This window comes from Chiroxiphia lanceolata, chromosome 18 (genome assembly GCF_009829145.1).
Source record: "Chiroxiphia lanceolata isolate bChiLan1 chromosome 18, bChiLan1.pri, whole genome shotgun sequence".
NCBI lineage: Eukaryota > Metazoa > Chordata > Aves > Passeriformes > Pipridae > Chiroxiphia > Chiroxiphia lanceolata.
Window position 1 is genome coordinate 10894444 of NC_045654.1, and position 15760 is coordinate 10910203.

Sequence of the window (15760 nt, forward strand, 5' to 3'; positions counted from 1 at the left end):
ACAGAAGTCCACATATTTAATCCCTTTGATATCAGTGATTGAATATTTACTGGGTTTCTGTGCACTCATTTGCATTTTGAGGAGTGGTCTTCTGGTCAAAAAAAGTCACCTCTTCAGATCTAGAGCTGAAGGATCTGCACCCACGGCACCCATAACTTTTGATCCATGCAGCAGAGACATATTGTGTACTAGGAAAGATCACAGCCAGGTGAGCTGGTTCCTTTTACAAACAACGGTCTCTTGGGATCCCAAGTCCCTGTTAAAAACATTTGTCAACCAAAGAGATGACAATGGCAGGCACTGTGGTAGAAAAACACATTTCAGATGTACTGAATATGAAGCCAGGCCATGCTGTCTGCATTCAGCACGAGTGACTAACTGTGAGAGATACAAGTTATATCTCTATTACAAGGATAGATGCTGACACTGAAGTGTAATAAAATCATTTTAAATGGCAATACTCCTAACTGCAAAACAAAGCACAGGAGACAGAAGAGAGATGATAATGCACCCAGGTACAAGGATGGGAGAAAACTGAATGCTGAATATTTTTTTGTTCTATTCCTTTATGTGCCTTCAGATCTCTGGCAGAATTTGGGGTGCACCCCTCTCCCTTTCCTTCTGTTGGAGTCCTGTACATAGGACAACACAGAATGTAATTTCAGTGAATGGGCCACAATCACATTCCAAGGATTTAACATTCTATATTTAAAGAGAAGGTGTTATGAAAAGTATAATTCAGAATAATTACAAATGAATGAGCAGAGGGGCATGCATTAAATGAGAAAGCTATGTATTCACTTAGCCCTAATAATTTAAAGAATGGTAGAACATATATGTAGCTTTTTCCTCTATGAGTCCACACACAAACTACACGGTGTCATTATACCCATAAGGACACTGAGGGAGGGTAGGTGACTTGTCTAAGGTCACACTGAAAGACAGAGTCACTTGTATGATGTAGTGCCCTGATAACAATACATGGCAAACTAAAACTAAAGTTAAATGTGACTGTGAGTAACAGGCCCAGTCAGAGCTAAATGCTCACATCCAAACCCACTCACATGTATCGAGGGCAATCCTTGGGTTTGGCTCAGAGTACTGGCCAAAGATTACTGCTCATTACACAGTGATTGAAATCAAGGTTACAGACTGCAATGTCTGTTATACTCAAGCATGTCACGAGAGCTAAACTGCTGCAACATCACAATCCCAACACCTGTTTTCTAAAGTCCTATCAGGTTATTCCCTCTGATACACTTTTGCTTCCAGTCCAGTCTTGGGGTTGGTTGACAGTTTTTCGATTTTCTTTTGATATATTGAAAATCTGCCCAGCACAAAATTTAGTCATTTTTTTCCCCTTAAACCTCCACGTTTCCATGTTAAGAAAAGAGAGTAAAATCTTGTACTTCAACTATTTTCCATTTTATGATGAACATTATACATCCCAGGTGCCATATGAGACAACTTTATAGCTTTTGCCTTCCCTTACAAAAAACCAGCAATTTGGACAGCTGTAAGTACCCATTGCAACGCTCAACCACCTACACAAAGTGTTACTTTTCAAAGTATAGGATCATGTTTTCACCTGAGAAATGCTGGTGAGATACATCTGAGGCACAGAACTTCTGCAAGGATGCAATGGGTGCATCGACAGAACACAAACTGCACAGAGCACCTCAGTGCCAGGCTTGGAGAGCTCCATTACCAACTGCTACCTGCACATGGAAATAGGAGCTTTGGTTTGATGGATTTTTCTTTCTGTTTTCATTTTTTTAGCAGTGGGCCAGTGAATTGGCACGTGACTTCAAACACTGTGGTTGGCAAAATATGAAGAGGGGGTTGTGAGAGACCCCAAAGGTTGCATTTTCAGCTTAAAGTACATTACATGGTACATTTGAAAATGTTTGGAGGCTGCCTGACCCTAAGAAGTCAACTTTGGCCCACTACCGTTCTCCTTGCTTCTGATCATGTTCCTTATTTCCTTGCATTTATTGCAGGGAATAGACCACATATAAGACTGAAAATTTTAGGTTTGCCCATTAAAAGTCATGAGAACCCATAAAGACTTCAAAACTTAAACTCCTGAGATTCTTGTAGAACTACTGAAAGTATCTCTTGATGAAATCTTTACTACAAGTCAAACCCCAAAAAATTGTGACAAAATCTATGGAAAATTAAGTTACGTGCTATTCAAAATTAAGTTCATGCTATTCATTTTCTACATTCAAGAGAAATGCCTTGAAACATCATTACTAAGATGTGCTGAAGTCTAGGGCTAAACTAGTGGTAAAAATCACTGGAAACTAAAATCCCTAACTAATTCCCTTTATTCACTTGAGTAACCCTTTGACAAGGTAAGACCTGGACTTGGGGATGAAATTTCCATAAACTTCAGTGTGAACAGAATCAAACTCTTAGGACCAAATTCCTCTCCATTCATGTTCTCTATTTTCTGCAAACTAACCTGAAAGTCAACTGGATAATCTGAGGAGCAGCATAATAATCACCATGAATAAAATGTCAGAATCTAACTTTAAACCCACAAACCCACTCTGGAGCCACAGAACATCACAAAAATCCAAACAGATTCAGGATTGCAAATACTTTAGCATATAGAGAATGCCTTTGCCTACACGTTTAGAGACATAATTTGGCCTGTATCAAAGGTAAGTAATGACATTTTCTGTATTATTTCATCTCAGTATTACAGTTTCCTTTTCCAGGACTCCTTATATCCTCTCCCCTGCCTTCAGACACACTTCCCTGTTTCTGTGCATGGTGTTAATTGTGCTGTTGCCATAAATTGTTCACAGCAACCCATATATTTAATTATAGATGCATTAAGAAATAAATTCATCTGGGATCTTTGAATCTGAGTGTGATTTGTGTACTTAACTCCTTCGGGTCCCTTTGAAAATGCAAACCTAAATAAATCATCTTAGGCAGAGCTTGTATTGAAAATTCTGGTACTGAATTACTGTATCTACAATGACAGGAAATCAAATTTCAAAGGAATAAGAATAGTTGTAGCAAAACCTATTGTGTCCAGACTTCTTTACCATTTTTATCACCTTGTTATCTGACTTCTACCTCTTATCCATAAAAGTCTCTGCCAATGGGTTCAATGTGCAACTTCCAAAACTTTCTTCAGAGCATGTTATGCAAATAACACCAACACTCCAGTTTGGACTTGTTAAATACAACCTCTACTATCTGTCAGCATTTCTGAATAATCTCATGCTCCATCCATTTATATCATACTGAAATTTTCTTCACAATTCAAAGCCGTTGGTAGTTTATGAATGATGATAGGATTGGGTTTTGGTCCCTTAGTAAAAGTTGCCTTGGAAAGAAATAGCATTTCTTGTCACTGCATCTACTTTCCCTTATAAATGAGATGAATTGTCTACATTATCTCCAACTTCGAGTGCAGGACATAAATGTTTGATAGCTGCTGTGTTTTACTGTCAACTGCTGGATTCTTATCCTTAAACTCATCTAGACAAATATTTGTAGTGTCTAGCAAAGTCTACCATCAAGCAGACGAGACCGAAGCTGTTACACATTTTTGAATGAGTTTTCACCAAGAAATGCTTCTTTACATTCTCGTGAGAGAAATTATGTTAAAATTGCATCCATATGATATCCTTTTTCTGCTTTTGCCACATTTAAATTAGCTGCCACTGACAATAAAAGAAGGTAAACCAATGTACAAAGCACACTCCCGAAAAAGTTCTCTGCAGTTCCTCCTTGGAAAAACTCTATGTTTAGGCACTCTTTCTTGGCTTGGCTTATTGAACTGGGAATAACGTCTTGCATGAACAACAGGCTTTCAAATATCAGACAAAATATGTTTTATTCATTTTATTTAGAGTAATATCTAGAGATAAACTTTGACACCTGTTTCAAGAACTGACTACAGATAGAGGTTCCCTCACTGATTTTGGTTGATTAGCCACATCAGAGGACTGGCTGTCTTTGCCTGAAGGATCGGAGCCCAGTTCCTCAGGATAAAAGCAGCAGATTGTAAAATATGCCACCATTTTAAGGTGTTGCCTTGTCATAGAGTGTGTGTTTGTGTGTTGTTTCCCTACTTAGGTGATTTCTGCACTCAGAACCTCCTAGACTACAGTATTTCAAATACTTGCTACTTCTTGCTAACCTGCCCCTTGCTTGCTGTGTGCCACAGCTGCAGTAAATATTATTAAAAGTATGTTTACGGTTAGGCCACAAATATTTACACTTTCGCTGCAAGACGGAGAAAGAGATGCCAGCTGAAGTTATCCAGGATACTCAAGGGAAAGCATGAAATTAAATGAATAGGGATGAAAACACTGCCTGTGATTACTGTTTAGAAGATGGAACTGAATATGTGCACAAAAAAAGCAAAACAGGAGCGTGAGGAGGCGATGGTAGGGCCGGGTGGAACACAGGTGGGCCAACCTGGTTCGCAGTGGGTTTCCCTCTCTCTGGAGGGAAACGCTCACAGTGAAGGCTCGTGTTTTGACGGGGCTCTTTTCTTTCGGTTTTCTCTTTTTTACTGTACGTTGCTTTCCAGCAGGGCCGAGGGAAGCGGGAGCGCAGGGCTGTGGCGGTGCTGCCGGGGAGGAACCTCTCCCCTCCTCAGGGCCAGGGCTCCCCTTCCTGCCGTGCCCGCTGGGCAGGAGCCCCTCATCCCCTCATTCCCTCATCCCCCGGCGCTCTGAGCCGCTGTCTCACCTCGTCACCGGTCCGAGTCCCGCTCCATCGCTCCCGCAGTCCCCGTCCCCTCACGCCCCCTGAGGGTGGGGCCCGGCGGTGCCCCCTCCCTCCAGCCGTCCCTCCCTCAATCCGCTGCGAGAAAAGTGTTGCGAGCGCGGCGCGGCCGCGGCCCCGCAGACGGGCGGGGAGGGCGCTCGGGGCGGCAGCGCGGCCGGGGGGACGCGGCTCCCGGACCTTCCCCCGCTCGGAAAACTTTTTCCCGGGGAGCGCCAGCGGTGCCCGGGGCACCCTCGGGGCGCTGCCGGCCATGGGCACTGCCCGGGGGTAGCGCGGGCGGCGGGGCCGGAGCGCGGCGATGGCGCGGGCGGCGGGAGCGCGGAGCTAACGGAGGAGGAGCCCCCGGAGCCCCCCGGGCCGCGCCGGGACCTGCCCGCGGCCCCTCGGCATGGCGGGGGCTGCCAGGATGCTGCTCGGAGCGCTGCTCTGCGGAGGTAAGCGGGGGCTCGGCGGGGAGCGCAGCGCAGGCACCAGTTGATCGCGCACGGGCTGCGGCGGCTGCAACTCCTTCTTCCCCAGCGAAGTGTCTCGTTGCCCGCCGTGCGAACTAAATTACCCCTTCCTTCTCTATCCCCTCGCCTCTTCCTTTTAGTGCTGCCGCTGGCTCTGCTTGATTTCTTGGGCTGTGTTTGGAAATTTCGCTGCCCACCCCTCCCGCCCCCCCCGCCCTCCAGTTTTCTCTCTCTCCTGTTTATTTTAACCGTGTAAGCTTCCCTTTGACTAAGATGAGAAGCGGGGAAAGTTTCCTTTCTCTCATCCTGAACGGTGGTGGTATTTGCAGATGCATCTTAATGACTGCGTTGTGTTAAAGGAGCTTCTCTGTGGGAAGGGGCGTCCCAGTCCCAGCTTGGAACGGAATTTGGGGAGCGGTGCATGACAGTGTTTAGGAATTGCCTCCTTTGAATTATACCGGAGTGGTGCGGTGGTAGCTCCAGAGCCTGAATAGAAGCCCTGTCACCTGGACTGGACCAGGTGCTTGTTATCTTGATTAAAGGGACAGCTGAGGAGCATGTTTGGCTTAACGGAGAGGTCATTTGAATGATCTGCTGGCTTTTCTCATGGCTGAACTTCTGTGATCAGAGTCCCTTTGACAAAGGGAAATCTTCTCTGAAGTGATTCAGGGATGCAAATAGTGCATGATCCCAATAGGGGTTTCTGTGCAGAGTAGAAGGTGACTGCTGTGTCTCAACACTTCTTGTTTTCTTGCTCAGACCGTGATGGTTTTGGATATTTTATTAAAACATGCCCTTCTCCTTCTTTTCAGGGGGGAGGGGGGGCATGGTGGTGGAAACTTATTAAGCTATCTGCAATTCCTGCTGTCGTTGCCATTCTTAGGAATAAAAAAATAATTTTGCCTTTTATCCTGCTGGTATTAGTGGTGCTCTTTGACTGCCATAAGGCGATTACTCCTAAAAGACTCTTCATTGTTTAGTTTGGTCCAGTCCTGCCAACCTCTCTCCCAGGGTAGTTGATTGTAGAGGCAGCCGTGAGAGATACGGAAGTATCTCAAGAGTGAAGCAAGAGCGGAATCAGTAGCAATTCATAAAGGGACTTTTCCCACCCCAGTCGGCAGGGAAAACAAAGTACTTGGCAGAAAATTGCGTGGCCTCTTAATGCCGGTCATTTTAATGTACATTAAAATTAATGGACGTCCGGGTGACTTGACGGTGCTCTGAAAGTGCTGATGTGAAGAATCTGAAACACGGGTCTCTGTTTTGATTGCTGTAGCCTGGAGGTGAGAATTATATCAGCTCCGTGCTCACCTTCAGAGACTGCATGGGATTAAGGTTTGTAAAGAGAGTCTGGCATTTTCTGGGGCAGCTTTGACGGTCACAAATGCATCCTCTCCAGTAAGCATTTGCATTAGACTTAATATATGAGTTAGCACTGATATATGAATATTTTCTTTCTGAAAATATTAGTATAAGAGAAATAGGAGGCTATGCTGCTTCTTAAAGGTGGGAGAAAGTGCTACAGTGGGAATTCATAAACAACCCAGCCTCCTCAAGCCGTTTCTCCCTGCTGGAACCTGGGTCAGCACTGACCCAGCCGTGCTCTAAAGAAGTCAGGAGTGGTGCCCCAGCCAAGCCCTGCCAGCAGCTGCTTCTCGGGGCTTCGGGGCTGTGCTCTGTGAGAATAAAAGAGAAAATATTACTTTCCTTCAGGGAAGAAAAGCAGAGCTCTCTCAGCATTGCTGGGCACTGTATGATTTTGAAAAGAGCCAGTTAATTAAACTTATTAAATAAGGTGTTTGTATGGTTTCCTTGTGAGGCCTTAACGAGCATTTCGTTTGTGCTCCCCTCGTGTATTTGCACTCTCTTTGTTGGTGTGTGAGGATAGGGATTGTTCTGGAGAGCTGAAGTCCAACTAAATGAAAGTCACTTTATAGCTCACAAGCTAAAACGTTTGTAAATGTGCTGAGAAACTTACTGTTATAGACAAGTTGTCCTTTGCTATTTAAAGAGCTATATTTACTTCTCTAAACTCATTAGCATCTCCTATCAGGCTTGAATTTCTAAGAAAATTCTCCTGAAATGTTGCCTTAGGCTTCAGTGTGCCATTATGCTGGGGTTATTATCTGGCCAATAATGTTAATTCATTCAAACTCAAGGAAGAAGCTTGGCATTTAATTTAAGCCATGCCCCTAGTCAGACCAGGACGTATAAAAGTCAGTGTGCAGAAGTGCTCTTGCATTTAGGTACAAGCACGTGTTTTACATACCAATTATTGGATGCCTGTTCCCTGGTGGAGGGTATGTGTGTGAAATGGTATTTACATAAGTAAATCCCAAGTGTATATATATTCCTTTCAGGAAATGACCTCTTTTCAGCAAAGTGGTAATGCATGTGCTTAAGCCTCTTTATAGCCTATAGGAGGTATTCACGAGCTGGAAGTGAGATTTATTTATTTATTTATTTATTTTAATAGCTTTCTCGAATCGGAGCATAAATGTGAACACAAATGTACAGATTTACTGTGTAATGAACAGATAACTGGAAATCCTCAGTTTCTTATTAGCCGTGAGCTAGAACAAGGCTCACAGAAACTGGAACTGCAAAATCCAGTAAGCCCTAAAAAAGGGTTTAAGGATGCACAGCCAGAGGATGGATTCGTTTGCACAAGGAGTGTATATGTGCAAGGAAGCATTGAGCAAAGATGGTAAAGGGGCATGGAGTTACCAGAGTTTTGGGTACTGAAGTATTGTTTGAACACAAATGCAAGCACAGCTGTGCATCCAGAGGTTGCTACAGCACCTGCCATGGTTCTACTCTTCTTCGTACCATCCTTGTTTGAGTTACACTGCAGTGGAAGCTGATTGAGGCTCTTCATTTTGAATGTTGGTTCATTCTGATTTTAAATTAATCGAGCAGTGAGGGGGTTTTTATATCTTATTTTGGAAGTCCAGTAGCATGGCATACCCTACTGTTATGGAAAACTTCCTCAATTTTCATTTTTTTCCTTAATTTCATCATGTTAGTGCTAGCTAAGAAGCCAGCAGGAACTTGCATTATGTTAAATTATAGCTGCATGGAGTTTTTATAAGTGGCTAATATCTCTTCTGGATATAACACTTTCAAAATGGAGATAGAGCTATTAATACTCCAATTTACTTTGTTTTCATGTGTGGTAGTAGATCCTAAAGTTTATTAGGCACTGTACTTACCTAGTAAAACACCCAGCAGTTGTATTGCAAATGGCTGTTCAAGCATGTTTCTAAATGCATGACTGTGGGTTATAAAATGTCATCCCTGTAGTTGCTTTTCTAATGCATAAATATGTGCCTGGCTCTTGAATCAGGGAACTAAATATTTGTATGAAATAACGTGATAAACAGCAAAACGTTGTGCTTTCTTAAGTGGCCAAATATTAGCAAGTATTGACAAACTATGTTGTATTGAGATGAAAGGATGGGGGGTTTATTGTGAATTGGGATTTAGTTGTGTGGTTTTTTTACAACTCTACTGACAAAGTAGTGGTTCAGCACCACTGGAAAGGTGACTTGTAAGGAGTAGCCAGAAACTCTCTGAATAATGGCAAATTTGCCAGAAGTGGTGGAATACAAACTTTCCTGGGTGGAGTTTTCAAGGTAATGCCCCTCTGCAGGAAATCTCTCAGAGCTGTTTGTAACTGTGTTAGGGTCATGCCTATTTAAGACAGTCAAGACACAAATAAGGGAATGAAAGTCGGAAATCTTCAGAGTATGATCAGGCCATTGAAGAGGTGTCAGATTTCTGGTGCTGAATCCCAGTTTTCTTCGAGGCTTTGCTAAACTCTTGAGTTTACTCATAAGCTGCACGCAAGTTTGTGCTGCCACACTGAGATCCTGGCAGTGGTTCACATCTGGCAGGCTCCACTAGACGTGTCCCAGCTACTCTGAGAGAGACAAAAAGCTCATTATGATAAAAGATGGAAAATAGCAACAAGTTGAGAGAACTTCAGTGTGTAAAGACGGCAACTGAAAAGCATCTCATAGCGATGTTGGGAAGTTAAACTGAGGATGTAAGAGACAGCAAACACAGGTTGTGGGTGACTTCAAATAATACTTGTCTATCAGTTTGAAGGAGGCATTTACTGTACAGGAGAGAGATCTGATACCAAAGAGGGCAGTGAAAGGCTGTGTAGCAGGAGTGGGATCTGTCCTTTACTTTCAGGAGTACCACTGTCTTGCTGTTTTTGTTGGTCATCTCCTCCTTTGTCTCTTATCCACTGTGATTGTTACTTTGTTGGTGAAGGACTTGATCTTGGTTTGGCCACTAAACCACAGTGATACAAACACAGGTAATATTTTGTGATGCTACAAGGTGTTAACTTCAGGTGCTTGGCTGTAATTTGACTTGTCTGTCCTTCATAGTCGTTAGCAATAGCTTCCTGGCCAGAAAAGTTGTTTTTGTCTAGTTCAAACTCTTGTCCTGACTTGCTCTTAGAGGCCTGAATCCTTTATATTTTATTCAGCTTTCCTTACAGACTCAGTACCCTGGCAAAACAGTTTCACAGTGTTCAGCTCTTCAAGCAGTTGTACTGTTTTGTGTTCTGTGGACTGGCTCAGGCTCTAGTGACAGATGTGACCCCTTTGAAACAGGGACGGACAAATGGTGCATTGAAAGTTCAGAGCTTCTGCAGTCCCCTCACTTAGAGGTATCTGGTAAAAGCCTGTGGATGCATCTAAGCTTTGGAAATAATTTCAGTCCAGTAGTGCCTGTGCCTCTTTTAGTTAGCAAATGGAAATACTCTCCCTTTATCTGTTTGTTCACATTTTTTTGGGTCAATACACAGCCTCAGGTCACCATTTTTCTTTTCAACTGTATCTAGTGAAATGACCCAGTGAGTCTAATCTTCTATTTTCTTTGCTAGTCTAAAACATATTAATCTGTTGAGCTTGAATCCCATAAACAAAGTGTCATCCTCATCACTGAAATTACTGGCATCTTTGCAGCACTGGTCAATTAGGGGAACTTTTCTTTAGGGAAGTACATTTTGATTAAGTGGTTCTTTGCCACTACACTTAAGAAATGTGCTGATGTCTTACTATTGCATCAGTGACATCTTGGGTCAGTAACTTTGTGCTTGGAGACAACCTCTGGTGGCACTTTTTTTTTTGCTTGAATAACAGAGATCATGATAATCAGAGTTCCACTGTCATTATCAAAAGCCTTCTCTCACAACTGCAGTTTTAGCAGCTTGGCAGATGTAAACAGCTACACAACTCTTCTTAAGTGGGCACTTTTATTACATACTGCTGTAAGAATTTAACCTGGTTTTGCCATCCAGTAGTGTTACAAGTTGCCATGTGTAAAGTCAAACATCTTGGGTTTTTTGTTAGATGTTTCTTCTCACATCATATTTTTCATGTTGTTCTACAATTGTCATAAAATTTCTATAATTTCGTAGAGGTACAGTGTGAAATTTTAAATAATTTTATCTTGATCACTTTAATGGCTGTTGCTGCCAAAATTTCTGCTTTTGGTGCTTTTAGTTTTATGTTTTACTTTAAGACCAGGAATCACCAACCTGCTGCAAGGGGAACCTGTAAGTGACTTGCCCTTTTCAATACCATGAAGCAAACACTGAGCCCCAAAACGGTGCTTAGGATTTTGACATTTCTGTGAAAACTTTGAAGGCAACTAAGAAGGTCAGGGAAAGTTGCTTATTTATGAAAAAAAAAAAAAAAAAAAGACTTTGAAAAATGTTTATGCTTTTGGATGGAAAAAAAGACTTAATGGTCTCCTGAGCACATATAAAAGTCGTTTCTCTGTGCCCAAAGAGGAAATCTTAAGTAAATAAAAGGTAAGCTGATATCCCCTGGTGCTGATGCAACACAGGGGTTGGGCCACCAGGTTCTGCTCGTTGGCTGCAACGAGCAGTCACAGAGTGCAGATGTTGAAATATATCCACCACTACATATAGTGTTGTTATTACTTATGTATTTTTCTGCTTGATAACACTTTTCAACTAGGCAGTTCTTCATTTGAAAACACTTTTGAAACTGATATAATTTACGAAACAATTTACTTTGAAAATTGGACTCGCATCCAAAATTTACTTCGATGATTTTGTATTTTGGTGAAGTTAACTGTTTCACATAAAGTTATCATTTTGACTTCTAGTAGATGTATTCAGATACAAACTGATAATAGTATAGCTACTCTTTGAAGCACATTGATAGTGTTTTTCTATAATATTGTTTTGAAATTGCAAAAATGAACTAACTGCTCTGAAAAGATTTGCCGTTCCAAATGACTTTTGAAAAGCCTCGTAGCTTTATGTAACCGTTTAATTTTTTCCCTCTGATTAAGAGTGAAAGTTAACTTCGAAATGTTGGTTTCTGCCCTTGTGAAATTCCATTTTCCAACCAGTCCTGTTGCCTGAGGGTGCTGTTCCTCACCAGCTTGAGCCAATGTAAATTGATGCTGCCAGGTTTCTGCCCGCTCCCAAACTGAGCAACCCTCGTTTTGTGCCAACCCTGGTGTGCCTTTAATTCCTTTGTAAGCTGCTTCAGGGAGATAAAGCACATAAAATACAGGGTTTTTTTTTTTATAAAGGGTAAGTTTGTATCACCTTGGGATCAACTTCACTGCTTGTATAAGCAAGAAAGAGGATGGACCCAGTGGGGGAGGGACAGCAGAACTAAGTTGGCTGCTGCAGCCCAGCCCTTGCAGTGGTATGGCTTTAATTTGTCTGTGGGACCCTCTAGTCAAAAAAAAAAAAAAAAGAGATTGTTCTGGGAATTGCTTACTTTATATATCCAATGCAGGATATTAAACACTGAGAGGTTAGAGAACATGAGAAGCACTCGGTAAACGACAGAGCTTTGATTTCTGAGTTGGGTGTTTTTTCTCATTTTGCTGATTCTGTGTCATTTAGAACAAATAAAAGCGAGGTTTGCATTAATATACTGCCATTTCCTCCTGCAGGTAAAATGGACTTTTTGATGCTTAAGATTAAACTATTTTCTTGAATTCAAACCAAACACATGCCATCACCACCCCCTCAACAACAACAACAAAAAAGCCCAAAGCCTGAGTTTCTTGAACTTTTATTACAAACAGGATTGGTAGCACTAGTTATTAGAATTGCCATTAAAAGAGTTTGAGGTTAGTTTCTTATAAATTCCCTAACCATTAACTGTTTCAGCTAAAATATTTAGTGCCAAGCATCTGCCTCTGATTGAATACACTTTTTTTTCTTTTCCAGAACTTCAGCCAAGAGTTCAGTGGTTTAAAAGAACAGATCTGAAGGGGAAGGAGGAGGGGGAACTCTGGATTTTCCTTTGTTTAAAAATAGTTGCTGACCTCTTGTTAGAGAAGCACTGATACCCTGATCAAACGTGCCAGGAGGAGACTTGCTGAGAAAACAGTCCATGGTGGATTTGATGGGATGTCAAGTTAGCAGCATTTGAAAGAATAATTTTGCTTATGACAGGGAAGAAGACTTGATATGTCCTTACAGCCAAAATCTATGAAAATTGCTGTGCACTGGGCATATGCCATGGCAGGGGGAGCTCTGCTCTCCTTGCAATTCCATCTGTTCTTCCCAGAATTCTGACCTGGGCAAAGCACGAGAGCTGTGGGCAGGGACAGTGTCCATCCTTGTGCTGCCCATGTCCCCTTCCCTTGCTGCAGAGGAGAGTTCTGGAAGAGGAAACTGCTTAATTGGAATAAAGAAAGGAGAAGGTTGAAGCTTCAGGTGGGGAGTGAAATTCAAAAAGGAGAATGGTGCAGGAGAGTGAATGTTGGCAAGGTGAAGAATCAATTGGGGACTGGTGGGAGAAAGAATCAGGATTTCTGGGTAAGGAGGAAGATGACTAGTTGGGGGAAGGGTGACTATGGAAGGTGGTGTGGAGAAAAAAGTGAGGATGAGGGTTTGCAGAAGGACAAGAATCTTGGGAGAGAAACACTGAGGAAAAATCAAGGTGGTTTAAAGGAACATCTTGAGAAGGTGGGGTTGGGGCTGGAGTGACAAAGAGCAGAAATATTGGGGAGCACATCTTGCATTTAGGTCGTGTGTTGATGGAAAAAAGGATTCAGGTGTGAACACCATGGGTATAGAGTGTGGGGTTGGGGTTTTGTCAGAGCCTGGGATGCAGGATGCTTTCCAGGAGCAGTGATGTGTTTTCTGTGGAGGAGAAATAGAGTTGGACAGGTGGGCACAGGCCTTCTGTAGTGATTCCTGCCCCAGTGCCTGAGGAAACCGGGTGGGACCTCCCTCTTGCTGTCAGTGGGTATGGAGCCAGGCCCTACTGCTTTCTGATTTAATTAACGACCTTAATTCTTATCTGCAGCTGAATTACTCTGTCAGACTTTGTAAAATGCCATGAGATTTGTGTGAAGCCTGACTGACCAGTGGCCTGTATTTACCAGGCTGTTAAAGCATGGCTTGTTCCATACAAATCTCTCATCTCCAGCCATCCCTCTTTTGGTGCTGTGTGTGTGCTGGTGGGAAAAGTAATTGTGCCTTATCCACCTTTATTCTTTTAAGCCTGATTCATCTTTGCACAACTTGATGTGTTTGGGTTTTTTTTCTTTTCTTTTTAATTTCATATCTCTGTAGAAAGAGCCAGAATGTTTGATTTTTTTGCTCTGTAGAATCAAATGGCCTCTCAGTCAGCTGGCATGAAATAAAGAGTAGCAAATACGATAACTACTGTGGAGAAGGTAATATAGTATCGACTTCTCAATACCTGTTAATTTTCACTGATCAGAACATCAGGGAAGAGGGAGATGGAATTTGGCTGCCCCTTACTGAGGGTGGAGACCTACTTGTAAATAATATCATCCTAAAAACTAAGGAGGGTTTCAATTTTGCAACAGATTTATGTAAAATCTTGTAGAGGATCAATTTGCACCATGCTTTTGTCGTATTTCCTGGCAACTTTGTTGTTATTCCTTGCATTTCCACGCTTTCAGTGATGAGTTTAATCTAGGATTTCTTCATCTCCTTTGCTCTTTTGATGGGTGCTCTGAAGCTTGATGTGTTTCGCAGCTCCAGGTGTGCAGAATCGAACTGTTTAGATGGAAAAGATGCTTCTCTGTGTGTGTGGCTGTAAGTTGGGATTTGGACTTGTCACACAGCGTAGGGGGAGCACAACTAGAAAAGGCTCTACGTTTTCTGGAGACAGTGTCTGTGCCATGAAATGCTTGTTCAGTGAGTTTCTACGTGACAGGCTTCAGGTCTCATAGCCAAAGGGAGCTGCACATAACCCAAGAGTAAAGCCTGTGCCTCCTGGAAAAGCTGCTGTGACATTGCATAAGTTTGTGATTGTTCTTGACTGGGTCTCTTGTGTCTATCCCGATATGTCTTTATTGCATATTTTCAAATCTTAGTCTTCTAGATGACAAAATATACTATTAGAAATAATAAATTGTGTTTTATTTGGCAGAGTGACTAATTGCTGTATATTCCATCTTTCATAGGTGCTCAAAAAACCCAGCCTTTTATGAGAAATGTTATTGAACTCATAGTGTTTGAAATGCCTTTGTGCTTCTGTTGTTCATAATTATCCCACTGACAATTCCAGAAAGAAATCTATCAAAAGAACTCAGAAATAGGGAACACTCTTCCCCCATATTTGTTGAGCATGCCCTCTTGTCTTTCCACCTAGGCAAGAAAAGGTTTATTTTCATGGGAAGAGCAAGGAATTATAAGTAGTCAGTGTTACCTTTTTTCTGTAATTCTCTCCCAGCTGTCTGTGCAGATGTGAATGCTTAGGTACCATCTCAGATTTAACTTGTTCATCCATCAAGTGGGAATGACTATAGCACTTGATTACCTTTTTGTTATCATGTTGTGGATAGGAAAAATATTTTCTTCTTTGGGGTAAATTGCGAGTTCTCTTTGCAATAGTATCTGCAGCTGATTAGGTACTGCTGTGGATTATTGCTGTTCAGTTTTACCCAGGAACAACCCGACCCTGATAGAAGATCAGGATCACATGATGGTGCTCAGCAATTCACTGCAGGTGCTCATTAGTCATATTTTCATATTGATTCCATAAGCTAATGTGTTGTGCTTTGGAATGTCAGCAGACCGGTCAGAGGAATTTTTCCAATTGTATGTGACATAATGGAATTAGGATATTCTCTTTTTTTCCTTTAGAGTGTCACGAGCAGTCTGGAGATGAAAGGAGGGTGCTGACTGGTCTTGAAAGACAAATGTGGGTCTGGAAACACCTATAGTGGCAGGTCCATCTGGAAGGTCTTTATTGCATTATACCCTTATTCAAAGAAGCAGAACTTCATGGTGTTGCCGTGGCTATTTCACGGATTAAAGTTGGATATCGCTGTATTTCAGGCTCAAAGCTTCACAAGCCCTCAAAGCTTCAGGCTTCCATTGAACTTTAGTCTTGGTTTTGAAAATTCATTTAGAATTAAATTAGGTGTGGTGATGAAACTGTGGCACTTTAATAGGAATCATCAGATGACATTTAACACGATCATGTAGTGCAGTAATGTCAGAACTGGTTTGAGGTAAAACTCATGCCTTTAGGCAATATTGGTCAGGA

At 42.1% G+C, this 15760-nt stretch overlaps 1 protein-coding gene across 1 annotated transcript in view; it reads left to right on the forward strand.

The window, feature by feature from the left end:
* The first annotated feature begins 5115 nt into the window (after positions 1–5115).
* Positions 5116–15760, forward strand: part of TMEM132C (transmembrane protein 132C) — a 201573-nt gene continuing 190928 nt past the window's right edge. The window contains exon 1 of the mRNA XM_032706177.1: positions 5116–5195. Within this exon, the coding sequence (XP_032562068.1) occupies positions 5150–5195 (46 nt within the window). The 5' untranslated portion in view covers positions 5116–5149. The remainder of the gene's footprint in view (positions 5196–15760) is intronic.